Source organism: Rhipicephalus microplus, chromosome 3 (genome assembly GCF_043290135.1).
Source record: "Rhipicephalus microplus isolate Deutch F79 chromosome 3, USDA_Rmic, whole genome shotgun sequence".
NCBI classification, from domain to species: Eukaryota; Metazoa; Arthropoda; class Arachnida; order Ixodida; family Ixodidae; genus Rhipicephalus; species Rhipicephalus microplus.
This window is the reverse complement of record NC_134702.1, coordinates 286084320-286111936: the sequence shown is the minus strand read 5'-3', so window position 1 is coordinate 286111936 and position 27617 is coordinate 286084320. Positions and strand designations below refer to the sequence as shown.

Sequence of the window (27617 nt, the reverse complement as noted above, 5' to 3'; positions counted from 1 at the left end):
CACGCATGGAAACAATTTTGGAGTTCATTTTTTTTCTTGTAGTTGTTTGTGGAGCAGTGCCTGCTTTTTGTGCGCTTAGCGAAGACGATTGTGGTCAAACTAGCTCGCTTCGTCGTATGTTTGCGTGCGTGAACCTCTTTGAACTTGATTACTCGATCGATCTTCGATAGTGATAGAAGACCCTAAATCGCGACTGTTGTCTTCAAGTGTGGGGCGCTCGCTGATCACGAACGGCGTGCGAGCGCACTTCGATCTGTGGGCCAGCACATGTGGTATGTATACGCTACGACGCGAGAAAAAAAGGGACGATGAATTAACAAAGGTATACATCCTTTCGTTTCGCATGTCATCGTCGGCTTGCTATTTTTCACCTTTTCGTAATAATGCCGCAGAGTATGTACGGTTATTACCAAGTACGTCGAATCAAAGCTGTTGTACATGACATTTTAAAGTACCACTTAGAACTGGAAAACAGGCCTAGGCAAGTCCCAAAGCCAGCCGCAAGCTTGTCATGCAAATGTTTATTTTATACGCAACATGCGCTCGTGGTACCGATACCTACGCACGTCTAAACTTTAGACAAAAAAAATTGCCCCGTATTTGTGTGTTACACTGCAAAATGTCGTCGAAAGACGATAGTCTTGCGTCTGAGGATAGTGAGCAAAACGTTTATTTCGTATTCTGAACAAGAAAATTCGTGAATAGTATTATGGAGGCGCTGCGTTAGTGCCTCGAGCGTGCAGCGGAGGCGAACGAGCGCATCGAGGCATGTTACACACGAGCGCCATCTGGTAGATATCTTCAAAAGCGAAGGCGTGCGTGCCCGCGGAGAAAGATGCGTGCGTGTCTCGGAGGTGATAAGGTGTAAAACGCAAACCCACGGGCAGGTGCCACCACCGTGTCGCCGTAACAAAGCGTTGGAAACGCTTATCTTTTTGAGCATCGCGTTGCACTGTCAGCGCAGCGCGATGAACGCTACAGTCCTTAGAGTTACTTGTGTGAGCCTCTTCTAGTATAAAGGCAGACATACAAGACATCGACGTGTTGTTACGGCGCCTCCGATATGCGCAATAATTGCTTTTTAATTGACAATCGCACAATAACACTAAACCTTGGCAATATTGGTGGGCGTTGCACATGGGGTTGGTCGTTTGGTGTCATTTGAAGTATCGTTAATGGCGCACAAACAGACAATCATACAGACAGACAGACAGACAGACAGACAGACAGACAGACAGACAGACAGACAGACAGACAGACAGACAGACAGACAGACAGACAGACAAAAATTTTTTCCGTCGAAGGTCCCGAAGACCTCGACGCCTAAATACCCAGATATCGCCTTTAAAACGTGAGTTGGTCAACGCGTGTTTGCGACGAATAATGCGCAATAGCTGAGTATCCTCGAGCTCTTTTGGGGACACGATCACTTTCACGTGATTTCGCGTCGTCTTGAGCAGTGACATGTACTAAAAAGACCTTGTTAAGATATCAGCGTCGTGGCAGCTCGCCTTGCATCGTTCTCGAGGTGGCGTGCGACAGCTGGCTGTTTCGCTCGTGGACGCGGCGAGTGATCGTGCGAAGTAGTCCGCCAAATGCGTAAGCTCGATTATATTATTTCAGCTTTCCGGCGAGCCAAGTTACGTATTTCGAAGCGGACAATGCAGGAAAAAATCAACACGCAGTTGTCAAGCATTCTACCACAGAGCTACGCCAGGACTCGGAATTCGTTTTGAAATAGATGCTAATCTTCGCAAAACGTCAATAGTGGTTGCAGCGCTGCCAACACAATTTTATAAAAGTTGCATATGTACTTCTATGATACAGTCGTCACGTCGGGTTAACATCAATTGCAGTTAGGCGCCAAGCTCTTACGTAGATTCATGTAGCAGTGTCCAGGTCTAGCATCTTCACGAGCATCAGCGCTTGAGTGAGCTTCTGGTGCTGCTAATACGCATGTTTCAGTTGACATCGTTGCGCAAGTGCAAACAACTGGTTGTATAAACATCTGCAACTTTTCAACAAATGTCTGTGCGTGCAACCTTTGTACATGTATTTAGCGGCATTTCATGGCGTATCGCTCAATAAAAAAATTGCAACATCGTCACCTTCCCCCCGCAAGGTTCGCATAGCGTCTATTCTGAGGTATATACATGGGATCTTCGAAAATTTTTCGGCGGAAACGTCGGTGCAAGTGCTCGACTTTTTCGCATGCATTGGAAATGCGAATCTTTTAGCGTTTTCGATCGATGTTAAAGATCTTCATTACATCCTCCCTCAGGCCGAGCTGAAGGTGTGTGTGTGTCGGAAGGTATCGACAGAGTAGGAGCGGTTCATTTTCAAAATACTGCCAGTGAGTCGAGTGAACAGTTTTTAGAGCTCCTTTACTTTTCGTCCTAACTCGACCTATGCGACGCGCAATGGGAACACTGTGAAACAAAAGAACGGAATATGTATAAGTTCTTGCATAGCCCCGTACTTGAGCGACCTGTTTTTTGCAAAACGTAATAAGGTTTTTGACGAACGTGTGAAGCACATTGATGTGATTACTGTTTCTAGATTTGTAGACGACTTTCTGATCGTTGCCAATAATGACCATCACAATTTGGACGTGGTTGTTACATAAACTCTAACCATGTTCATGACAGTGCAATCTCCCCTGGCGCTGACGCATGAAGTACCAAATGTCAATTATATAAGATTCCTTGACGTCGGTTTGTATTTTTCACCAGCAGGAGTATGCTGGAGCAATGAACTGCGAAGAAATAAACTTGTTCTTTCGTTCACGTCCGCTCACTCAAAACTAGTGAAGCGTGCGGTGGTAAATTCTTGTTTTCGAAACTCACTTATGAAGTCCTGCCACCACAGGCTTGATGCAAGCTTGTGGGGTCAAGCTAAACGTTTGTTTGACTCTAATTATCCGTGTCGCCAGTTGACCGTCATTGCTGAAAAACAAAAGCAGGCAAGGAAGGGCAAACGTCAGAGACCAGGCAGCCGGCACTAAGGCAGCCATGGTTGCTGTAGTGCCCTACGTGCATGGCGTTTCGCATAACTTGCGAAGGATAGCGAGAAAGGCTGGTGCGGATGTATTGTTTTCCGCTCCCAAACGATTACAAGGAGTGTACAAAAAGGTTAATGCAGACAGTAGTGGGATACGGGATTGTAAGATCAAGAACCGGGACAAATTCGTGAATTGTTGACGTGTTGTCTATTGCACTCTTTGACTTGTGATGGCGTGTACGTGGTCGTCCATTCTCAGTACGAGCACCGCGGGGTGCCAGCGCTAGCGCTGCGGCCGCGCATCGAAGCTTAGCGACGCAGGCGCAGAAGAGCATGAAGGTGGGGCCTCGTTTCGATAGAAAGCGCAAGAGCGCGCCGTGCCTGTTTTGCCGTGAAGCAAACTTAAAGCACCTGAGTTTAATGAATACATTGTTGGAAGCTCTGTAGTATTGTTTTTCTTTTTTTGTTGTTTTAGACCGCGAAAAAAGTTGCACCACTGAGCGGTGCTCTCAAAAGTTTCTACTACCGGGAAATATTTACCATGGCCTGAAATTGCGTGCGCACGGGCAATGTTTCATTTTCTGTCGATTGAAATATAGATACAGAACTGTATGTTTCTTGCGTGGCGTTGGTCTTGAGGTCATTTTTGTTTTTTTCAAAGGTACGAACATCACGCAACATTCGGGCGTTTATAGTAGCATTCGGGCACAATCGCCTCACACTACGCAGACCTGCATTTGGCCTCTTCTTTCTGCTAGCTGTCTCATTATAGAAATATATTCGTATTTTCCAGTCATCTTGCTTTTTATTAGGAAACAGGAGCCCCACACTTTTTTGCTTAAACGCCCCGCCGCGGTCGTCTAGTGGCTAAGGTACTCAGCTGCTGACCCGCAGGTCGCGGGTTCAAATCCTGGCTGCGGCGGCTGCGTTTCCGATGGAGGCGGAAATGTTGTAGGCCCGTGTGCTCAGATTTGGGTGCACGTTAAAGAACCCCAGGTGGTCAAAATTTCCGGAGCCCTCCACTACGGCGTCTCTCATAATCATATGGTGGTTTTGGGACGTTAAACCACACATATCAATGAATTTTTTTTGCTTAAACACGTGTGGCATTGCAATATGCCTGCGCGTGTAATGATGCTGTGGTCGCTACTTAAATTCTCGACCGCTGTATAGCAGCTTGTCTTTTTTTTTTTTTTTTGAGGTTCACATCTTCCCGAGTCTTCTCTTTTCTACCCCCTATCCAATCGCAAGGAACGCAACAATTATTAACTCCTCAATATGTGACAAAATCCCAAGTACTACGTCAGCGCCTCAACATTATTCATCTCTTCCTTCGTATTTCAGTATCCTCTCTCCTTATTTAATTTCATGCTTTCGTACACTCAGCTGACAAGCCTTACACAACACAGAGAGCGCATGTATATGTGGTTTTTTTTTTCAGGGAGTGTCTTGCGCGACTGCACCATTAGTATAACAGCATATATTCGTACCATATACTACAATATTCATGAGGCCCCTGCTGAAGTAGCCTGCCGACTCACCCGCGTGCACGTTACCTAAACCTAAGCCACTGATAGGAACACAAACAGGGAAATTGAAGGGAGGGTGCGAGCATCTGCGTTGTCCTGTTCATTTTTTTTTCACCTTAACTGTCTTTACACGTGCAAAAAAAAAAGAGAACCCGGCCAAGAAGTTCCACTTGGGTCACCGCTCGGGGCTTCCAAGGTCACCCTGTAGCATGTCCGTTGTCGTTCGAATGGGCATCACACATTCTTATCTCCTGGCGATAAGCACACACGAATGACATGATTCTCCAGCTATCTGTGCCATCTACCCGATGAAAAAGCTGCATAAGCTCAAGTCACAAGAGGTTTTTTTACTGAGAGAATTTTGATTGGCTGGCCTAACATCACGCCGTTACCGCTCAAAAAGTGGGGCTCCTTGTCAGAGTTAAAAGCTCTTTCCCGGCACGCGCCTACTGTGGGTTCTTAGACGACCTGCTGCTCCCATATTTCGTTGGGGGACCATTCCCAGAGAATAATTTCATCCTCCAGCATGATAACTTCCCTATACATAATTAAAAAAATTCTCAGTATTTGAAGAGTCACGACGTGGCAGTTCTTGAGTGGCCTCTACAGCCGCCTGACTAAACAATATTGAAAATGTGTGGAGGAACATGAAGCTTTCGCTCGTCCACCTCCAACTCCGTGCCGTCTCAGCGCATGAACTTTGGACCATTGTCCAAGAGCAGTGGGATCAAAGCAAAGCCAACACAAATATTTGTCGGTCCCTATACAGCAGCCTCCCCAAGAAAATGAATGCGGTTATTTGAGCTGCAGGGAAACTTATCCACTACTGATAGTTGCTAACTTTGGGAAACGCAGTACACAAGCTATGTACTTGGTATCCTATACTGTCTTCAAACTTCTTTTGAACTGTACAGCATTCCAATATTTCAGAAAAAGCACGCAAAAACAATGCTTTACATTTAGGAATCTCAGTACTTGCATAGTGTGCAGAGCCGTCGGAATGCTCCACTGCGGAGGCTTACTGGTCGACAGCTGAGCTTAAGTTAGTCTGGAGACACACGTTCAATCGGGACAGCACGTGCCGTGTTTAGATGCTGGGGAAATGCAGAAACACTTTTGCGCATATAATTTCATGTCACGGTAAATGCTTTCAGTTAATAGAAACCTCTCAGAGCACCGCTAAGCAGCGAAATTCTTTAACGGACTAAAGCACCACAAATCAAGCAATACCAATACTCAAGAGTTTGCAACAATGTATACTACACACCGGTATTCTGGTACTGAAACAAGAGGGATCACCCCCGTCTCAAATATCGTAACTACACAACCAACTGCACTGAGCTAAGCCCACTTTTCTGCAATGTTCGAGGTTTCTCAGGTGCTTTAAGTATGCTTCACGGCAAAACAGACACGGCACGCTCCCACGCTTTTAATCGAAAGAAAGCCCCGCCTCTACGCTCTTGTGCACCTGTGTCGATAAGCTTCGATGCGCGGCCGCACCGCTAGGGATGGCGTCCCGCGGAGGGAAGCCACGCGGCGCCGTATTTTTACTAAGAGTGGACGGCCCTGTACATAGGTCAATCAAGAAGGTGTGTGAACGGAATACTTAGAGAACAAAAGTCAACGTAGAAAAAGCTGTATCTGGGTATTTAGCCCTTCACGGTCAGAGGTGTGTTTGCGTCCCTGTGTTTCAAAATACCCGTATTTTGTGTAGGGCCCGTGACAGAACTACGCATGAAATTGTTGAAGCCTATGAAATTGACAAAATGAAAAAAAAAATATGCATGAGTGTGGATTCCATAGCTTTGTCAGCTAAAGAAAAAAAGTATCTGTATTCTTCCCTTCTACGTTGGCAAGAGCAGTTTGTCGCAATCGATGATGACGCGTGCATAAGCTGTGCTGTATCTTAAGATAAACTTTTCTAGGTTTCATTTGTCTAGTGTTATTGTAAAAGTAGCATGTGTGATAGCAAATAAAATATCGGTTGCAAGTTAACGCTGTGGTTGTGCGTCTCTCTCTTTTAAATGCGAAGCATTTCTTAGCGAACTTCGGCGACTTAGAGCGTATCTATCTATCTATCTATCTATCTATCTATCTATCTATCTATCTATCTATCTATCTATCTATCTATCTATCTATCTATCTATCTATCTATTTAGCCACCTATACGACTTTTAGCTCTCTTGACCGTTTCGATAATGGTATCGATGCCAAACTGGGTATGGCATACCATTACTGTATGAAGAACATATTTGACTAGTCACAACTTGAAAATCATGACATGGATGTCAAGGATGTCATAATTTACATTTCATCGTTCTGTAGTTTTTGCGGTGGTTTCGTTCACATGGCATGTTGCAAAACTGGTATGCTATGGCATCATTGCATGGCGAACACAAGCGACAGGCACTAACATGAAAATTAAGGCATGCGTGTCAGGTGACAACATGACTACCTGCCACGCTCATAATGCGCTGGCGGTCGTTTCGCTAGCGTCACATATACCGAATTTGGTATTACAGTACGTCAATGAATGACGAAGAATGGGACTGGTGCAAACATGATAATCATGAGATGCGTGTCATATAACAAACATGACTACATGCCACGCTCATGATGCGCTGCAGGCCGTTTTGCTAGCGTCACATATACCAAATTCGGTATTACGGTACGTAAATAAATGAAAAAGGCCCCGCCGCGGTGGTCTAGTGGCTAAGGTACTCGGCTGCTGACCCGCAGGTCGCGGGCTTGAATCCCGGCTGCGGCGGCTGCATTTCCGATGGAGGAGGAAATGTTGAAGGCCCGTGGGCTCAAATTTGGGTGCACAATAAAGAACCCCAGGTGGTCGAAATCTCCGGAGCCCTCCACTAAGTCTCATAATCATATGGTGGTTTTGGGACGTTAACCCCCACATGTCATCAATAAATGAAAAAGGTGTGTGACTGGTGCACACATGATAATCATGAGATGCGTGTCGTGTAACATTATGACTATATACATGCAACGCTCATGATGCGCTCACAGCCGTTTCACTAGCTTCACATGTACCAAACCCGGTATCACGTGACGCGAACGGACGACATAGGTAAACGACACATCCAAACATAATATCACGAAAAGCGTGTCATGTAACAACATGACTACACGCCCCACTGATGATACACTCGCGGCCGTTTCGCTAGCTTCACATATACCAAATTTGATATTACGTGACGCCAACGGCTGACAAAGGTATGTGACTGACGCAAACATGATAATCATGAAATTCATGTCATGTGAGAACATGAATACACGTCACAGTCAAGGCGCCAATATATTTTGACATGACGCGGTGCGCGTGCTCGCCGGCGTTCATCTCGTGGCATCACGAAGGCGTTGCCACGGCAGGCACCGGTCCTGCCATAAAATTGCGGGCGCACGCCGCGCTGTGTGGCTTTGACGCATGCGTGTTAATGCGCGTCGAGCGGCTCTCTGTCACGAAAAGAGGGAGACGCAGTGTTGTCTGGGTAACGCATCGGCGCGAAATGCCGAAATGCAGCTTGTCGCATTTCGCGCTGGTTGCCGTCTGGCCGCCCCGACGGGTGCTTGTCGCGCCTGGCGTCAGACTATTGAATGCTCGCTTTTTACTGACGTAGCGTCGCTCTGCCCAGCATGCGCGCGCGTCAACGCTACATTGGAGTATATTGGGCCCTTCATGATGCGCTCGCGGCCGTTTTTCTTGATCCACATATACCAAATTTGGTGTTACGTGACGTGAATGGATGACGAAATATATGAATGGTGCAAACATGATAATCCAGACACGCGTGTCATGTAAGGACATGAAAACATACCACGCTCATAGCGTGCTCAAAGCCGTTTTGCTAGCTCAACACATACTAAATTTGGTATCACGTGATGTGAGCAGATGACGATGGTAAACGACACATCCAAACATGATAATCATGACACGAAAGTCATGTACGCCATCATTTACCTCCACGTCATAACGCTGTGCTGATTTTAAAGTGACATATCAACATTGCTCATTCGTGCTTCACCTTAAGGCAAAATGGTGTTAAATGAGTGTGTGGTTCGTCCTTTTGGGGACTAATGGGGCTGCCACAACCATTATTCCCTTTAAGGACTAACTGCACCGGGTATAACAGTTAGTCCCCACAGATGAGCTCAAAGGACTAACATTTAGTCCTCACATTTACACCTCAGTGAGTAACCGTTAGTGCCACAATTCACCTCAAAGGACTAACATTAGGTCTTCGCATTTGCACCTTATAGAGAAACGGTTAATCCTCACATTTATACCTTACCGGGCGACCGTTAGCCCTAAGAGTTGCACCTTGCCGGACGAACGATCGATCCACTCAAATACTTCAATCGGATAAACTTTTTGTCCCCAGTTCAAAAATTGTTTTTTTTTTATTTTCCGCCAGGCCTAATACTTTTTTCGCCTGTTTTGTGCGCAGTGAGCAACAAATTGCGCAGAAAAGAGCACGCCAAAAAGTAGTTAGCCACCTATGTGTTACTGCTTTCGCAGGCTCGGCAACAACGAAAGACAACAGTGAGACATCGAAATCTTATTTTTCTACATACACATACAGTTTCTCCATTCTTTTAAGTAATTCATGGTGAAGTGTACAAGTCCAGTCTAGTTGTCAAATCTTGTTCACTCCTTGGGGAGCTCCTCCGACGGAAGCGATAGATGACAGGCGTTGCAGACGCCAGCGCACACAGCCTTCTGCCTGTCGTGTTCCCACGGCTGTACGTGCTATAATATAGTAAAAATAGTTGTACACACGTGACAGAAGATCAAGATGCACGAATATGACAAGTACGTGCACATTAATATAAAAACAAGCGTTAGAATATGACACACAAATAACTTCACCTTCACATGTCGCACTGTCTTCCTGAAGCTGCTCTGACGAAAGAGATGGATGTCAGGCCCCGCAGACGCCAGCGCACACAGTCTACAGCACTGTGTGTGCTCACGGCTGCACAATAAGTACGTAAAATAGTAAGTCACACGTGACAGAGGATGACTACAAATGCACATGAGAAATACGTGCAAGGTGAAATGAAAACATACGTGAGATATGACATGCTAATTAATAATTTCACCGTGATGTCACACATCGTCAAAGACTCACTTCGATCCCCGTAGCGCAACAGCTCACGAACGGTGGCCGAAGAACTCCGCGAACCACCGGGCCGCTAAGAAGTCGGCGAGTCCTAAGCGAGCGAAGTCGTTCAGCTCCAGCTAGCGAACGCGAGAACAAACACGGCGCTGCACCCGGAGTGTCTGCGGCCAGCGAACTTCGAACAGGAGAGCTAGCGTACGCTTGGCTGCCGCCACGTACAGCTCCGAGCTGCTTTGGAGCTAGCGCCGAAGAAATCGACGGTAATGCGGCCCTTTTCCACAAACTCGAGCGAGTGTAGCGCGCAAACGCGAGTCCGCCGCCGCGGCCAACATACGGTGCCGAGCCGGCCGAGCTGCTTGCGACCGACTGACGGGAAAGCCGTTGATGGCAACCAGTTTTAAGTGAGTTCCGACACTAGCGAAAGCCCCGCCAGCCCGTTCTGGTGCAAAGTGAGTTCCGACACTAGCGAAAGCCCCGCCAGCCCGTGCTGGTGCACTTAGAGCACGCGACATACTACAACCAAGCTCTTTACGAGAACCCGCGAAGTGTTTTCGACGACTCCCAATACAGCGACGAGGACTCAGCTTAATATCATCAGCCCGGAGCTCATCGCGGCGGCGAAGACAGGCGAGCACTCGATGAACGAGCCTACGGGAGGCCGACGGAAATGGCGGCCAATTTCCAAGCGGTCGCAAAGCACAGGCGAACTGCAGACACCGAAGCTGACCGCGATGCATTTCGTGCGTGCGATATACAGCACGACCGAGCCCGTTGCCGGCAAGCGCGATCCGTATCGCACACGCGACAAGTAGAGTAGAATAAAGAATGATATACTTGCCTTAGAATTCCGCGCTGTTCTCTGTCCTGAGTCGGACTGAAGTATATATCTGATAGGCCAGTTGTGTTCTCGGCCGCCATATTGGCCTTCCCAACTGCTGCTGTCGTGTGTTGGTCGTGAGCGCGGCGTGGTGACGTGTTGAAACTTGCTCCAGACTTCATGGGTGCTGCGAAACGCAACAGCAGCAGCCCACGCTCATCCAAGCGTACACACAAGCACCACGTCGTAATTCTTAGATAGTCAAATCCAGGCGGCCGTGGTCGAGCACTCCGAGCGCGACGCAACACGCCAACCATCGCCGGCAAAATACGGAGAAAGACTGAGCCAGCAGAGGAGGAGAAGGGAGAAGGAGGGCTGGGCACCTTGGCAACGCTTTTCGCGCTGCCTGCAATCCGCGGGCGGTTCATTCTCTGGCGCGTGTGGTTTCGCGCGGCACGCCTTCCTCTGTGGTTGCTCCACAACGGTCTATTCGTGCTCCACAACGGTCTATTCGAAAACAAGGGCGACAGGAAAGAGCGCAGAAAGAGCGCACTGCGCTCTTTCCTGTCTCCCTTGTTTTCCTTCAAGTTTGTGCAGCAAATCAATTTTTCAAGTATCAAGCTGTACATCGTGAAACTTATCAACTTATTGTGGTTACCAGCTAAGACTTGAAGTCGTATGACTTCTGGGATGGAACAGAATAGTTTGGAATTTATGTACCAAAACCACGACATGATGAGACACGCTGTAGCGGGGACCTCTGGGTTCATTTTCACCACTTGGAACTCCTAATGTGCTCTTAAATCTAAGCCCACGGTTTTTCTTTTCTACTTACCCCATTCGAAATACCGCTGCCATGGCCGGCCATTGAGCCCACCTAACTCAGCAGCGCAGCACTTCACGGTATCAAATACCCCCTCCAAGGTACTCTATAAGGCACTCGGCTTCGGAGCCCCAAATGGCGGGATGGAATCCCAGCCGTGGCGGCGGCATTTTCGTTGAAGGCAAAAATGTTTGAGGCCCGTGTCATGTGCTTATTTCGGTGCACGTTAAAGAATACCAGGTAGTCGAAATTTCCGGATCCCTCCACTACGGTGTCTCTTTTATTCATGTGTTGGTTCTGGAACGTTCAACCCCAACTACTACCATTATCATTTCTAAGACATACAGTTGAGTTCTCCTACTTTTTGATGGTTCTACAATAACACGGTTAATACAACTATGCTTTCGCGAGTGAAAAATACTCGAACACAGCTAGCCGCAACTGACAAATGCGAGCAGCGGCTTAGCAGATACCGCCGCCATCCGCGATCGAGCGCAAGCCTGCTTATAGGGCGCTCAAATTTCAGACACGATGTATACATTTCTAGTCTTATGTCTGTGTCGAGTTCTAGTCTTATGTCTATGTCGAGATACGCAAGCAATTTTTTTTTCACAACATTTATATGAAGATCGAAGCAAAGTAAGCCATGGATCGAAGCAAAGTAAGCCGTAATACTTAGTGAACCAAAAACTAGATTTCTCTTTTTTGTGCCTTTAAATAGTCAATTTGAGGACTGTTACTTTGCAGTAAAGGATTTAATTTTCACTCGTGCCTTGACTGAAGCCACCGATCCTTCTAGACACCCTCCTTCTAGTTAATATTACCCGCTTAAAGTCTATTTTGCCCTCCCTGTCCCTAAACCCCAGTGCGTTAAAAAACTCTGCGCCGTCATTCCGTACTATGGGGTGAACCCTTTACAGAAGTGTTCGGCAGTTTTCTCCTCCTCTCCACACGCACTGCATACCTCGTCTACCCCTTCGTATTTGGCCCGATATGTCTTGGTTCGCAAACAGCCGCACTACCTTCTAGCAGAAAAGCAGGTAAACACTTCACGATTTCCGGCCAGCAGCCGCCGCAGCGGACTTCGAAGCGGCCACGGCTGAGTGTTATGTGTTCTCTGCCGGCAGCGAGTCAATGCCAATGCGTGAGTGCTGCTTCTTTCGCGTGTTTTAAGAAAGCTGTGCGATGCCCAGCTGTAGTGTATACTCGGTGCGAATTGCGTGCACCGCCGGATGTACCTGGTGGCACTTTTCACGTATGTTCGCTTCGCTGTTGATCAATAATGCGTGGTATTTGCATGTGGAGCTCTCAGCTGTACGCTACGTTGGTTCTTACTGATTGCGTCAACTAAGCTAGAACACACGCGAACTTACGTTCTCAGTGTTGTAGGCATCGTGTCGCGTTTTTAGAAGTTCTGTCATTCATACGGAAGGACATTAAACTTTTCTTCTTATCGGACTAAATGTGTATGTATTGCACGGTGTACGCTCACTGTGTGTTAGTTGAGTTCGCGCACCCTGGAATCACACACTTTACGTGCACGATCACGCATACAATACAGTAGTGCCTTCTTACCGACGTGAAGTACGTCAAGCACTAGGCTGGCGTAGCACGGAATAGTTGAGAAGCAAGCTCTCAAAATCGTGCATTGCCACACTCCCACTATATACGAGCAAAGAACTGCTGATCGGCCCAAAGATCGGAAAATCTAGCTAAAAGAAAGAAAAAGGCCTTATGGCGAGTAGAACGCGTAAGTCACTGCCGCATGAGTTCAAATACGATTATGCAAGAGCTGAATGATTTTGATTACGACACGTACCAGTGCTTTTTTATTTATTTATTTATTAGAATACCCTCAGGGCCCGTAGGGCATTACAGAGGGGGTGGGTACAACATTTATAACACAAAAGAAAAAAAAGACAAAATAAAGAAACAAGTGTCAGATGCGCAAATCAGGAAGGCAACATAAGTCAACTAAAAATGTATAAGAATTCAAGCACATACAAGACAAAGATAGATAATGGAAACTGCGTATAGTTACAAGCATTGCTGAGAAATTGCAGTCTTGAATAACAAAGGGTCTGTTATTGTTACAACGGAAGAGGGAAGGTGGTTCCAATCGGCGGCTGTTTTCGGTAAGAAGGCTGCTGAAAAGAATTTGGTGCGGCAAAACGGAATGACAACCTTATGCTGATGATCAATGCGCGATGAGTGGTATGATGGTTGTGAAATGAGGTCTCGCTTCATTGATGGATTGTGAAAAAATATCTTATGAAAAAAATGCAGTCGCGCCAGTTTCCTCCGGACAGTTAAATTGGGTAGGTCAAGGTTAGATTTCATTTCTGATATGCTAGCAGTACGGGAATAATTAGAACAAATGAAACGAACTGAGCGGTTCTGAACAGATTCTAACGCGTTAATTAAATTTCGCTGCACGGGATCCCATATAGCGGACGGGTACTCAAGCTTTGGGCGAATTAGTGATCGGTATAATAGAATTTTGAGGGACAGCGGAGCGCGAGTTTTTTTGTGCTGTTGCACAAAAAAACTGCCCGAAGTATTTCAGCACGCCACGCTCGGGCCTGCCATGCACGAACAGTTTCGGAAAAGTGTGCTCGCAAAATTTCACTGCATGGCAACCATACAAATCGCGTTTTGTGTACGCGGGGACTATATGTCCGCGCAGAAGCGAACCAGCGCGTAGAGCATGCCGCGGAGCGTCTGCTGTTTGGTTTGCCCCATGCCTGTTTGTTTGCCCCATCAATTTGGCGTCACTTCCACCACACTTCTCGCAATGCATTGAAATAGGATAGGGCCTCTCCTCAGTTTTTTTTCTTGATCCATGTCCATGCAATCAGGGGATAACCGCATTGACAGTCATCTTGGTTTTTTTGTGGTACCCCTTATAGTCACTGAAAGTTGCGAACACCCATATAAATGATGCTCTCCGAGAGGCTCCCAGTATCATTGAGAAGGAAAGCGTGAATCACCCCTTAGTGTCGCGAATTGTTCTCGTAAAGGTTCGCCCTTTCCCCGGCCTTGGTGGTGCAAAACGCCCAAGAATTTTCTGGAACCTAGCGCGAAAGTATTTAAGCAAGCAGTTAAGAAGAGAGATCAGGATAAGAAGAAAGAGTTTGCACCAGTTTGCACAGGTTTTTTTTTTTGCTGTGTCTGGCGAAGGTTTTTATCGTCGGTGACAAAGCAGGCGATGAAGAGGATTTCCACCTGAAGGGCTTGTGCTACAAGCAGAAAAAAAGTGCGTGTCTACCACCAGTGAGAGATGACGCGTTTTGCAGTCGCAGCGCGTTGGAGGCCGACGTGTTACCGGCGAAGAAGTTTGGTGCTTGGAGAGCGGACATTTGATGACGCGAGGTTTCCTGGAAGAGAAGCTTCGGGAGCAGCGGAGTGACAACTGCGCTGGACTTTCAGTAAGTCTTTCACAGAAAAGAAACATTCAAGCTTTATTCCAAGAACTTTGGACTAATGAAGTTTGACTGACTTTTAGTCTTTAAGTGTCTTGGTTGTTTAATGCATGTGATGGCATTATAGCGCGTGTCGTTGTCTATGTCCGTTGTTTGAGTGGTGACGTGTTGTATTGGACTATTGCTGAGCGTGCATAATTGTGTACGGTATAATCTGCCGTACCTGAAAATATGTTTTTTTTGTTTTGTTTACCAACTCTCAGCTCTGATTCGTTCTTTGAACCACATCTACTCAAATAAGACCACATCTAAATTGTCCGTTCATTCGTGGTTCATTTTGGTGACTTACACGTCGGCCCTAGGATTTATGCCGGTGATTGCCTCCCTAATTTACGGGAACAGTGACAATGGCTCCTCGCATGGTCGATAAACTAAAATGCTGTATTTGTACACCTACCAACAACGCGCACGTGCAGAGCCTGTTTTTTTCAACAACTGAGTCGCTCTAAAACGCTGCATTAACACACCATTTAATAGTCCTCATAATTAGGAGGACGCCAAGAGCATTTTGCGATGTGCTTGAAACAGAAAACGGCACCCACTCTGAAATTATTCTGGCGAATGAAGGTTACGGCAACCATAAACAGCACGCTGGAAAGTTGCACTCGCCGATCTTATTACAATGCATTAGCAGCCGAGCAAGACCAAATGCTTTCGTACGTTGTTTCCGGCATATGTAGAAACAGTTGCACTCGCGCTGACATGACCGAAAAAACCACACTTTGAGAACATGCATGACGTATGCGCACATAGAAAAACGATGTGGCTAGCAAACGACGCACAGAGCAATCCACACTTCGCCACTTCGGCCAGTTGCCACCATGTGGCGACTCTGCTTGATCTCACGGCCATTAGGCCCGCCGAAAATTCGCGTTCACAGTCTTCTTGGGACAGGCATGAGGAATGCCAAAATACATATTACCATAAAGTTAGAACTGTCAAAAAGAAATAATATTCCCAGGATGTGCCTTCACTCTTGAAATATAATCGAAAAAAATTCGGAAATTAATAAGCCCTGCTCGAGACGATAACTTCATTTCATTGCATGATGAAAATAACACCCCTTTTGCAGAAACTGATTGTCCTCACGTTTTTAGTTCATTCTTTCTGTGTTTATGAGCGAACATGACCATCTTCCAGAAATTGTCGAATGTGATTACTCATTTATGTCACCTATCAATATCAAAATTAAAAATACATCTAAATTTATAGAAAACCTGAAGATATCTTGGTGCTCTGTCATTGATTATATCAAATCTAAAATAATAAAGAACAATGTTTATGTCTTTATTACCATCCTGTTTCGGCAGTCGCTCACTACAGGAATGTTGCCTTTAGACTGGCATATAGCGAAGGTATTGCCAGTCCATAAAAGTGGCAGTAAAAGTTCACCAGAAAATTATTGCGACATTTTCTTGACGTGCACATGTTGCAAGATACTTGAGAATATTATATCTTCTAACATTTAGGCTCATCTGGGATCAAACATTTATTTCTATAACCAGCACGGGTCTCGAAAGCGTCGTTCTTGCAAGACTCAGCTCTTTGAGTTCGCCACCAACATTCATTGTAACATGAACAGTAATTTACAGACAGAATATTTATTTCTTGACATTGCAAAGGCATTCGGTCGTGTTCCTCATTGTCACTTGATTTTAAAACTTTCATCACGCAAGCCGAAGATGCCGCCAGGGCCCAAGGACTCTCAGCTGCCATCCAGGGGATAGGATATCATTCCTCGAAAACTTGCCGCTTTGAATAAAGTTGTTTCGCTCTCTTTCATCACTAAAAGTATATTTGCTTACGATAACATGGCTCAGAAACTTCCTAACTAAGCGCCAACAATTCAACAATGCACCATCGCGAACAATCCCTCCTCATAACTTTGTTACGTTTCTTCTGGTGTTCCACAAGACAGTGTTGTTGGTTTCTTACTTTTCCTCATCTACTATAATGACCTGGCTGAAAGCTTATTCTCATGTACGCGTACATTTGCTGATGACAGCACTATCTATTGTCCCACACGCAGCAGTAGCAATCATGTAGTCCTTCAAAAAGACTTACAGCGTAATAATGTGTAGTGCAGAACATGGCAAATGGCACTTAAAAATTTCAAATGCAAATAATCACGTTTAGTCGCAAACTTGACAATTTTATGGCCAATACATAATTGATAATAGCATTAGAGAACGCACTGATCATTACAAGTACCAAGGCATAAACTTAACTTCTACGCTTTAGTGGTCCACACATATCCCTTCCATATGTGCCAACCCATCAAGATCATTAGGTCTTCTGCGCCGACACCTATGCAGTGCTCCCTCCAATGTGCGTAAACTGGCTTATTTCGCTCTAATTTGTTCTCCACTCGAAGTCGCATCCTTCATTTGGTCACCATATCAGCAATACCTCATAGATGAGTTATAATCTATACAGAAAGCTCTGCCAGTCCCATTTTGTCTGTTGTACTTGAGTCTTTCATGATTTGATGCTTCTTAATGAGATTCTTCGTTTCGTGGGAAAACTTGCCAGTGTCCTTTCTAACTACCCTGCCTCCAACTTCCACTGCACACTCCGTAATAATAATCGTCAGATTATCATTCATTGTATCTATGCTAAGGTTGGTTTCCTCACTAAGAGCCGAGTACCTGTTCTGAAGCGAGACTCTGAAGTCCTGTACTTTCCCTCTCAGTGCTAGCTCATTGATTGGCTTCTTGCGTATCAGTTTCTGTCGTTCCCTTTTCAAGTCTAGGTGAATTCGAGACCGTACCATTCTATGGTCACTGCATCGTACCTTGCCAACCACTTCCACTTCCTGCACGATGCCTGGGTGTGCGCTCATTATAAAGTCTATTTCGTTCTTATTTTCGCCATTAGAGTTCTCCATGTCCACTTGCGGTTTCCTCATTTTCGGTAGAAGGTATTCGAAATCCGTAAATTATTGCGTTCTGCTAATTCTACTGGTAGCTCTCCTCTGGCGTTTCTAGTACCGATGCCATAATCTCCTACTGCCTGGTCGCCAGCCTGCTTCTTCCCTACCTTTGCATGAAAGTCTCCGATCAGTATTGTATACTGTGTTTTTATCTTATTCATTGCCGATTCCACGTCTTCATAGAAGCTTTCAACTGAAGCATCATCATGGCTGGATGTAGGCGCGTAAGCCTGTACCACCTTCATCTTGTATCTCTTTTTCAGTTTAATTACGATACCTACCACCCTTTCATTATAGATATAGTATTCCTGTATGTTGCCAGCTATGTTTCTGTGAATTAGGAACCCCACTCCCAGTTCTCTGCTGTCAGCCAAGCCCGAGAGCAAAGGACGTCCCCATTCTGTAGCACCGTATAGGCCTCATCTGTCCTCCTAACCTCACTGAGCCCTATTATAGTCCATTTGACACCCTCTAGCTCCTCGAGTAGTACAGCTAGACTTCCCTCACTTGATAAGGTTCTAGCGTTAAACGTTGCCAAGTTCAGGTTCCAATGGCGGCCTGTCTGGATCCAGAGATTCTTAGCACCCTCTGCTGCATTGCAGATCTGACCGCCGCCATAGTCAGTTGCTTCGCAGCTGCTGGGGACTGAGGGCCGTGAGTTATTTGACGTATGCTTGTGAGAGGTAGTGGCCAGATACTGCACCAGGGTGGCCAATCCTTCTCTGGTGAGAGAGTGCGTTCCCGGCGTTGGTTACTGGTGAGGCCGCACCCCAGGCCTCGTAATGCAGTTCCATCACCATGCAGATTTTTTTTATCCGGTTGGGAAGTGCGCGGCACCGGGCTTTGAACCACGGACCTTTTGCATGCGAGGCGGATGCTCTAACCACTACGCCATCACTGCTCATGGAGAGAATCGAACACGCTCTGAAAAACGGAGGAAGCGTCAAAGTAGTGAAGAGGAAACTTGGGATAGGCAAAAATCAGATGTATGCACTAAGAGACAAAGAAAGCAAAATAACTACCAATATGAATAGGATAGTTAAAATAGCAGAGGGGTTTTACAGAGATCTGTACAGTAGCCGGGACAGCCAAGACTTTAATACTGTAAGAACTAGCAGTAACCCAGGTGACACCCCACCAGTAATGATAGAAGCCAGAAAAGCTTTGGAGAGCATGCGGAGAGGCAAAGCTGCTGGTGAGGATCAGGTCACATCAGATCTGCTGAAAGATGGAGGACAGATTGTGTTAGAAAAACTAACCACCCTGTTTACGAGGTGTCTCCTGACGGGAAGAGTACCAGAGTCTTGGAAGAATGCTAACATCATCTTAATAGTTAAGAAAGGAGATGGCAAGGACTTGAAGAATTACAGGCCGATTAGCTTGCTCTCTGTAGTATACAAGCTATTTACAAAGGTAATTGCTAACAGAGTAAAGAAAACTTTAGAATTCAATCAACCAAAGGAACAAGCAGGATTATGAACAGGCTACTCAACAATAGACCACACTCATATTATCAATCAGGTAATATAGAAATTCTCAGAATATAACCAACCACTATACATAGCCTGGAGTGGCGCTGCGGTCACCGAGGTGAATGGACACTCTTCACGTCGGCTCCGTTCTCATAGAATGATTTCGCAGTGAAAACATCCAGGCACCGCTCGGATTTATATACCATCTGATTCTTCTCGTCACCGAGAATTCGAAAAGACCATATTCCAAGGTGGGTGATCATTTTTCGAGATTTTACGACCGAAAACCAGCCCCCACCAAGCAGCGTCTACTATTCCTACGACCTGTGCTCCGCGTCGACTGGGGTGGCCTCACGATAGCCAGCCCTCGGCATTTGCGCCATACAGGCCGTAATCATCAATAATGGAGGTATCGCAGCAGAATGAAGACGCCACCAAACGGGAAGACGAAGACTTCACCCAACGGGAAGATGACACAGGCAACGGGTGGACAGAAGTTCGAAACAGAAAATGTGCTAAGAAAGGTAGCCAGGAACGCCGTGGTAGCCCTAGCCCTACACACATGCCTAGAACGCGCGGTGCAAATATGATATCCCGGATAACCAGAGCCAGCAAATTACCAAGACTGCCGACAGGCGACTACAAGATAGTTATAAGGCCAAGAGGAGGACTGCAGCTATCCAAGCTCAGCTTAACGGAGCTAGACAAAGCTGTGTATGAAGCAGCCGAGATCTCTTATGAAGAAAGAGAGACGGACACGATTTGTCCGAATGATTTTCAGAACATCTTGGTCGTTAGCACCCTAAACCAAGACCATGCAGACAAGTACCAAGGCATCAAGCACATCAAAGCCAACGACAAGTTGTATGAGGTGGGAGCATACGAGACGGCCCCGGAACTCACTGCTAAAGGTGTAATCAAATGAGTTCCTTTGAATGAAACCCCAAGGGACATCACCGCAGCTATTATTACAGCCCGAAATCCTACGGAGATCGCAGCCAAACGTCTTGGCAACACCACGACAGTGATAGTTCTTTTTGACGGCTGCAGAGTCCCGACGCACGTCATGTACAGAGGAGTGCTCACACGCTGTTCACTATACAAGAAACAAGTTGACTTTTGCAAACAATGCAACAGACTTGGGCACAGGAGTGACGTGTGTTGGAGACCAAACGACAAGCTATGTGCGGGTTGTGGAATGCCTGGTCCGAGCGAGGATCACCACTGTCAGCCACGATGTCAGCTGTGCGGCAAGAATCATCCCACGGCTGACAAACTCTGCAAGGCTAAGTTGAAGACACCCTACATCGTAAAAGAACGCCAGTGGTTCCGACAACTTCAAGAGACGCTCGAGGAGAACTACCCCCTACCACCAAGCCAAGCAAACGCGGGAGGTCCAAATTCCGGACGAGGGCAACGCCTGGGTCCAGATCAAGGTCCTCGTCCTGCGCAACGCCCCGCGGCCACACCTCCAAGTCTCCGGGACCGAGAAGGCGCACTACATCCCGTTCCAGATCCTGGTCTAAGCCAAAGGGCGGCAATGGCCATCAAGGGAACCCGGCATTCACGGTGAGATGGTCAGACGTGGCTAAAGGGACGCGCCCTGAGCCTTCGGGGGAGACTGCACATAATGCCAGTGATATAGCGGAGCTAAAAAAAGAAAACGCTGAGCTTAGAGAATTGATATCACGGCTTACTCGGGAAATTCAAAGTCTTAAAAACAGCACAAAAGAACTTCTAGTCAAATGCGTTCCGCGGCCCAAGAGCGCCTCGAAGAAATGCCAGATAACCGAATGGACGAGGACAGTACCCCGCCACCTCTTAAAAGAAAAGCTCAGGTGTCTAATGACAGAACTACGGCGCAAACGTCGAACATAATCAAACATTGTCCGAAATACAGAAAGCAGTTAAGGAACAGGCTGAGGCAACCAACAACCTCTCGCTTGTAATATCCATTATCATGAGTAGACTAGATAAACTCGAAGCTAACGTAGCCAATCTCAACCCTAGGACACCTCCGGTACTTCCAGCTACCTACCTTCCGATGAGCACTGAAGGCGATTCACACTTGTCTCAGGGCACCCCATCAGCGGCTATATCAACTAATTTCATGAGGCCTGCCTCCTTTCACCCTCCTACCTCTTCGATAGCCAAATCAAAATAGGTAAGCCCAGAAAAAGGGATTTAATTATTTGGCAGTGAAATTGCAGGAGCTACGACGGGAAGAGAGCAGTCCTGCAACAACACCTTAGAGACAGTACCAAACCGGATGTTCTAATTTTGCAGGAAACCCATGGTTTAGCTAAGCTACCGTGACATCAGGCGATCGGCTCCCCAACAGGGGATATTAGAACACTAACCACTCTAGTAAGGAAGGGACTCGTAGCAATCTGCCACGACATCCGCATTACAGAAAATGAGCATATACTCGTACAACTTGCCCCTACAAGAAAAAAAATCTCCGAGCATATTTATTCTGAATTTATACAGCAATCCCACACGCTTACGATAACGTTTCCTTCTTCTCTTTAAGAAGGCCGTAGATATAGCTGGACCCAATCCACTCGTCATAGGTGGATACTTTAACGCTGCACACAGTGCTTGGGGATACGGATACACAAGAGCCAAAGGAAAAACGCTGTGGCAGGATATTCAAGAAAAAGGCTCAACTCTCATCACTGACCCCGACTCCCCTACGCGTATGGGAACTGGGCTTGCAAGAGACACCACTCCAGACTTAACGTTAGTTCGTAACGCGGGGACCGCTAAATGGAAAAACACATTCGATGATCTTGGGAGTGATCATCGAATATTAGAAATCAGGATAGAAACTATGGCTGCCACAGAAATTCAGAGACAGATTAGATGGACTGGCTGGGATAAGTTTCGGAAAGTCAGAAACGCGAAAAAACAAGACCCTATCAGCAATATTGAAGATTGAATCAAAGATGTCAATAACGACGTCAGCGAGGCAACGCGAAGTATCACTTCAAGTCCACCCCTAGATAAGATTGATAGCCATCTCGCACACATGTGGGAGGCCAAGAAATCACTGCAGAATAGATGGCGGGGACAGAGGCACAACAGGCCCTTGCGGAAGCGCATAGCCAAGCTGAACAAACAGACCAAAGACCATTGTAAGCAGCTAAGCAAACAGCAATGGGACCAAGTTTGTACTAGTCTCGATGGCCAAATGAATGCTGGTCAGACATGGCGCATGCTCAAACACCTGCTAGACACTGATAACACCAAATCAGCACACAAGCAAACCTTGCGTAAACTGGTGCACCGGTATAACAGCAGTGAGGAAGACTTTATCGCTGAGGCTAGCAACACGTACATTCCCGCCATGCCTGTCATAGAGCACGGACCATATTCCGGAGGCCCGAACGAGTTCTTAGATGAGGAGTTTACTGTGGCTGAAATCAGGGCTGTGCTACAGAAGCTAAACACCAAATCTGCAGCGTGACCAGACGGGATCACTAACAGAACACTACGGAACCTTGACGACCAAGCCATAGAGAACATCACGCAATATATTAACGAGTGCTGGACCGAGGGCACTCTACCAAAACAGTGAAAATGAGCTAAAGTAATCCTCATCCCCAAGCCCGGGAAAACCCCGATCTATGGAATTTACAACCCATATCACTAACGTCTAGTCCTGGGAAGCTGATGGAACACGCTTTTGTAGACAGAATCAACACTTATCTTGAGGAGAACAAAATCTACCCAGATTCCATGTTGGGATGACGATAGTTATAGCGCGAGAACAAAACGACGACACAGAGACAAGGACACGAAAGACACGCACTCGTGTCTTTCGTGTCCCTCTTGTCTCTGTGTCGTCGTTTTGTTCTCGCGCTATAACTATCGTCATGCCATACCAACTAGCCCAAGCTGCCACACTCCATGTTGGGGTTCCGCACACGGCTCTCCACGCAAGATGCCATGCTGCAAATTAACCAGCAGATTCTAGACAACAAAACAAAAGCTACCCGGGCGATCTTAGGATTAGACCTTAAAAAAGCCTTCGACAAAGCATCGCATACGGCAATATTACATCAGATCTGCCAATTAAGCTTAGGATCGAGAGCGTATAACTATGTCAAGGACTTCCAAACAGACAGAACAGCATCCATCGTAATGGGAGAACTGAGGTCTGAGGAAAGGCTTATGGGCAGTGCTGGTACCCCGCAGGGTTCGATCATATCGCCAATGCTGTTCAATCTCATAATGATAGGACTCCCGCCATGGCTGAACTCAATATACGGAATACATCATTCAATATATGCAGATGATATCACCATCTGGGCATGTGAAGATAGTGACGGAGAGATAGAGCAGAGACTACAGGAGGCCGTCACCACTATTGAGGATTATCTTGAAGGTACTGGCCTCGAGTGCTCGCCAGATAAATCCGAACTCCTCTTTTATCACCCCACGCATAAAGGCAGACCACCTAAAGGATACAACCGGGACCGTGCTTACAAAGAGATCCAAATTCACACCAAAAGCGGCAGGACTATTCCTATAGTGCAACAAATCAGAGTCCTTGGACTCATCATCGAGTTTAACGGTACAAACGGTGAAACCGTCAAGAGGTTAGTAGCCAAAGTCACAACGCAATACGGCTAATCAAGAGAGTCACAAACAAACACCAGGGCATGAAAGAGGCTAACGTCATCAGGCTCATTTATTCATTCGCCATAAGTCATATTATATACGTAGCGGCATATCTAAACTGGTATACAGCCGAAAAACTCAAAATCAACGCACTCATACGAAAGGCGTACAAACAAGCTTTAGGCCTTTCAGATAGCACCAGCAACGAAAAACTTTCAACTGGGCTTACATAACACTTTAGAGGAGCTGATAGAAGCGCAACAGATTGCCCAGTTGGAGAGACTAGCCAGCACGCACACAGGATGGTGTATCCTTCACAAGTTGGGGATAAATTACCATAGGCAACAAGGAAGTAAAGTGTCGGTTACAAAGGTGATCAGGGAAAAGATCCAGGTCCCCAATCTGCCCAAAAACATGCACCCCAAACTTAATCAGGGCAGAAGAAAAAGCCGCGCTAGAACTCTACTTAAGGCCTACGGCAGAGACAAGAAGGCGTTGTTCGTAGACGCAGCGGAGTACCCTAGTCACAAACCCTACGTTGCGGCAGTAATAAACACCAACCGCGAATGCGTAAACGTGTGCTTCATACGCTCAGATAATTCAGAAATCGCGGAAGAGGTGGCTATTGCACAAGCCATAATTTCCCCAAAGCGTAGGTATATGATCAGCGACTCGCAGTCGGCAATCCGTAACTATGCACGACGAAGAATATCTCCCGAGGCAGCCAACATACTCTTCCGCAAGGCAAATCTCATATCATCCGAGGAAACCGAAGAAAGGTATATTACATGGTTCCCAGCCCACACCCCGTGTGCGTCCCTCATTGCCAACCTAAACGAGGAAGCTCACCGCGTAGCGCGAGGTCTCACTTACCACACTCGAGATGGAGCTTCACATAAGGTACTGGGAGGAGAGGAGTGGCGGGAGAGGGACATAATGTTTAGGTTCTGTGACATTATCCAATTCTACCAAAAGTCGAGGCGCAGATTTCCACCACCTAGCTCCACATTAGACAGATCTCAGGAGGTTGATTGGAGGTGACTTCAAACTAGAACATTTCCCAACCCGAAGCACCTAGTGGGTAAAAAGATAAAAGTGGGTGAAAAGATAACTTGCCGTGGGCAGGATCCAAACCTGCGACCTTCAAATGACGCGTTCGATGCTCTACCACTGAGCTACCACGACAACCACCCCCCAGCCACTTTATTGGGTTTTTACATGTGAATTAAACGTGGGAGTGTCAGTCAGCGCCACCAATAGCCATGGCGGCGAGTGTAGCACACTCTTTTGAGCCTATTTGGCGTCACGTAGCACGTGAACTTATTACGAGTGGGCAGCTGACCAAAAGTCCCTCGACTACATCCTAAAGGCACTAAGTCTGCCAGTACGAAACCCTCATTAATGAAATAAGGAAAGAAGTGTATACCTAAAGGCTCGTTTTTCTGTGTTTTACACATTATTATTAAGATCTAACAGACAATAATGCCAAGGAAAGTATAGGGGAAGATATTGGACCGAATTGTAATGTAAATATCAAGAAAAGTGGGTGAAAAGATAACTTGCCGTGGGCAGGATCCGAACCTGCGACCTTCGAATGACGCGTTCGATGCTCTACCACTGAGCAACCATGACAGCCATCCCTCCAGCCACTTTATTGGGTTTTTATATGTGATTAAACGTGGGAGTGTCAGTCAGCGCCACCAGTAGCCATGGCGGCGAGTGTAGCACACTCTTTTGAGCCTATTTGGCGTCACGTAGCACGTGAACTTATTTCATTACGAGGGTCTCGTACTGGCAGACCTAGTGCCTTTAGGATGTATACGAGGGACTTTTGGTCAGCTGCGCACTCGTAAATATATATATATAGATCTTTATTTATTTATTTATTTATTTATTTATTTATTTATTTATATATAAACAACGATGGCTGTCTGTTCACTGCAGCACGTGTAGCTGCCGGCCAATATTTTCAGAGTGTACTATTGTTGCTACATACAGGGATCACACCACACGCGAGATCATAGAGGCAGAAAAGGTGTGCTCATTGAAATGTGCTTGTGTTAGCACGCCTTCTGTCGCGCTCACCGTTACAGAAAAGTTGTTGATTGCTTGTCGGTGTGATGTACCTCTGCATTATCATTGTGTTCTACGCATGACTTGTGCAACTGGTAACTTTGTAAAAATGAAGACCTTCGCAAGAAATAAATTGTTGGCAGTTCAGTGCTCTGTATCGTTTCTTCTATCCCCTCCTGTCGTTCCCGCAAAACGAGTAGTAGACTTTATGAGGGAGCAATCATTATGTGTGTTACCTGCTGACAAAGAGGGTGGCTTTGCCGTAATGTCCCTCAAAAAGTACCGGGAAAAAAGCTTCTCGCACGGTTTCGGTCCTTTTGGATTGTCGTGCTGAAGTGTCGGCGAAAAAGGTCAAAAGTAAAGCTAAGAGCCTGCTTCGCTAGTTAAATCTTGTAGGCGCCCATACAAACATGTCTGATGCCAAGGATGATTTTCTTGCCCCGCCGCGGTGGTCTAGTGGCTAAGGTACTCGGCTGCTGACCAGCAGGGCGCGGGCTCGAATCCCGGCTGTGGCGGCTACATTTCCGATGGAGGCGGAAATGTTGTAGGCCCGTGTGCTCAGATTTGGGTGCACGTTAAAGAACCCCAGGTGGTTTAAATTTCCGGAGCCCTCCACTACGGCGTCTCTCATAATCATATAGTGGTTTTGGGACGTTAAACCCCACATATCAATCAATCAAGGATGATTTCCTTGAAGCCTTATTCAGCACGAAAACGCATAAGGTCGACATGCCTTTTAGCCTAGTTGCATCTGAAAATTGTACCTGGCAAAAATGCGTTGCACTCCACCTGCAGAAAACCTTGGAATGCCTAGAAATAAACGATCGGTTTCTGGTTAAAAGTTTTATGTTAAGTCCAGAATTTTATTCTGTCACGTTGGAATAGGAGTATCTTCGCCTTCTTTCTAGTCATCAAGGAGCTGTAATATTCCATTCCGCATGACTCATTGTTACAATGCATTGGAGAATATATAGATGAGTTTGGCGCCTCAAAATTCTATATGCAGTCTGGCGTCAGCGTCAGTGAGTTTTTAGAGCTTCTTCGGTTTTACCTTCAGTCGACGTACATTCTATGAGATGGCAAACCCCACAATCAAAAATCCGGTATCTGTATTGGTTCTTGCGTCGCTCCCATCGTCAGCGACCCATTTTTAGGCAAATGAGACAGATCCGTTTTGAAAGTTTTCACTAACACTGATGTGACGCACTTTTTCAGATGCGTAGATGATTTGTTTTTTGAATTTCTATGGACACGGATGTTGCATCATATAAGAATGACGCTTTTGCTGTTTTAGACCTCATGCGAAATGGTTTCAGATATTTTGAGCTTACTCATGAACTCTCTGAGAATAGTCAAATCAGATTTCTTCACTTTAAGCTACTCCTGAATAATGAACGATTTTCTGGATGTATCAAACGCGTAGAAATAAGCCTGTTTTGTCATTTCATTTCGCGCAGTCTAGATTACTTCAGCGAGGTATCGCAAATATTGCTTCGTGATTGCTTTGCGAAAATCCTGTGTGCACAAGATCACCGAAAGCTTTGTTGAGCAATCTTCAAGCCTGACGTCGGCTGGTTACCCCGACCACGTGCAAGTTTCCGTTGCCGAAGGCCTTCTACGTGAACTTCAGGCCAAGCAAACGATAACGTAGTCCAACCTGTCACAGCTAGGCAGGCTTTCGCCGTGGTTCCGTATATGCACAAGATAGCCCAAAATATTAAGGAA

At 46.3% G+C, this 27617-nt stretch overlaps 2 protein-coding genes and 1 long non-coding RNA gene across 7 annotated transcripts in view; 1 reads left to right on the top strand and 2 right to left on the bottom strand.

The window, feature by feature from the left end:
• LOC142802730 (uncharacterized) overlaps positions 1–27617 on the top strand; it is a 311490-nt gene that overhangs the window by 105447 nt on the left and 178426 nt on the right. The gene's annotated exons all lie outside the window — the stretch shown is intronic.
• LOC119167574 (innexin inx2-like) overlaps positions 1–27617 on the bottom strand; it is a 277656-nt gene that overhangs the window by 149824 nt on the left and 100215 nt on the right. The gene's annotated exons all lie outside the window — the stretch shown is intronic.
• On the bottom strand, positions 9089–10807 carry LOC142804309 (uncharacterized). Its single transcript, XM_075891098.1, has 3 exons — positions 10506–10807; positions 9415–9520; positions 9089–9294 (listed from the first exon to the last, which is right to left on the bottom strand). Exons 1-3 carry the CDS (start codon positions 10799–10801, stop codon positions 9193–9195), a joined length of 504 nt encoding a protein of 167 aa, XP_075747213.1. The 5' UTR covers positions 10802–10807; the 3' UTR covers positions 9089–9192.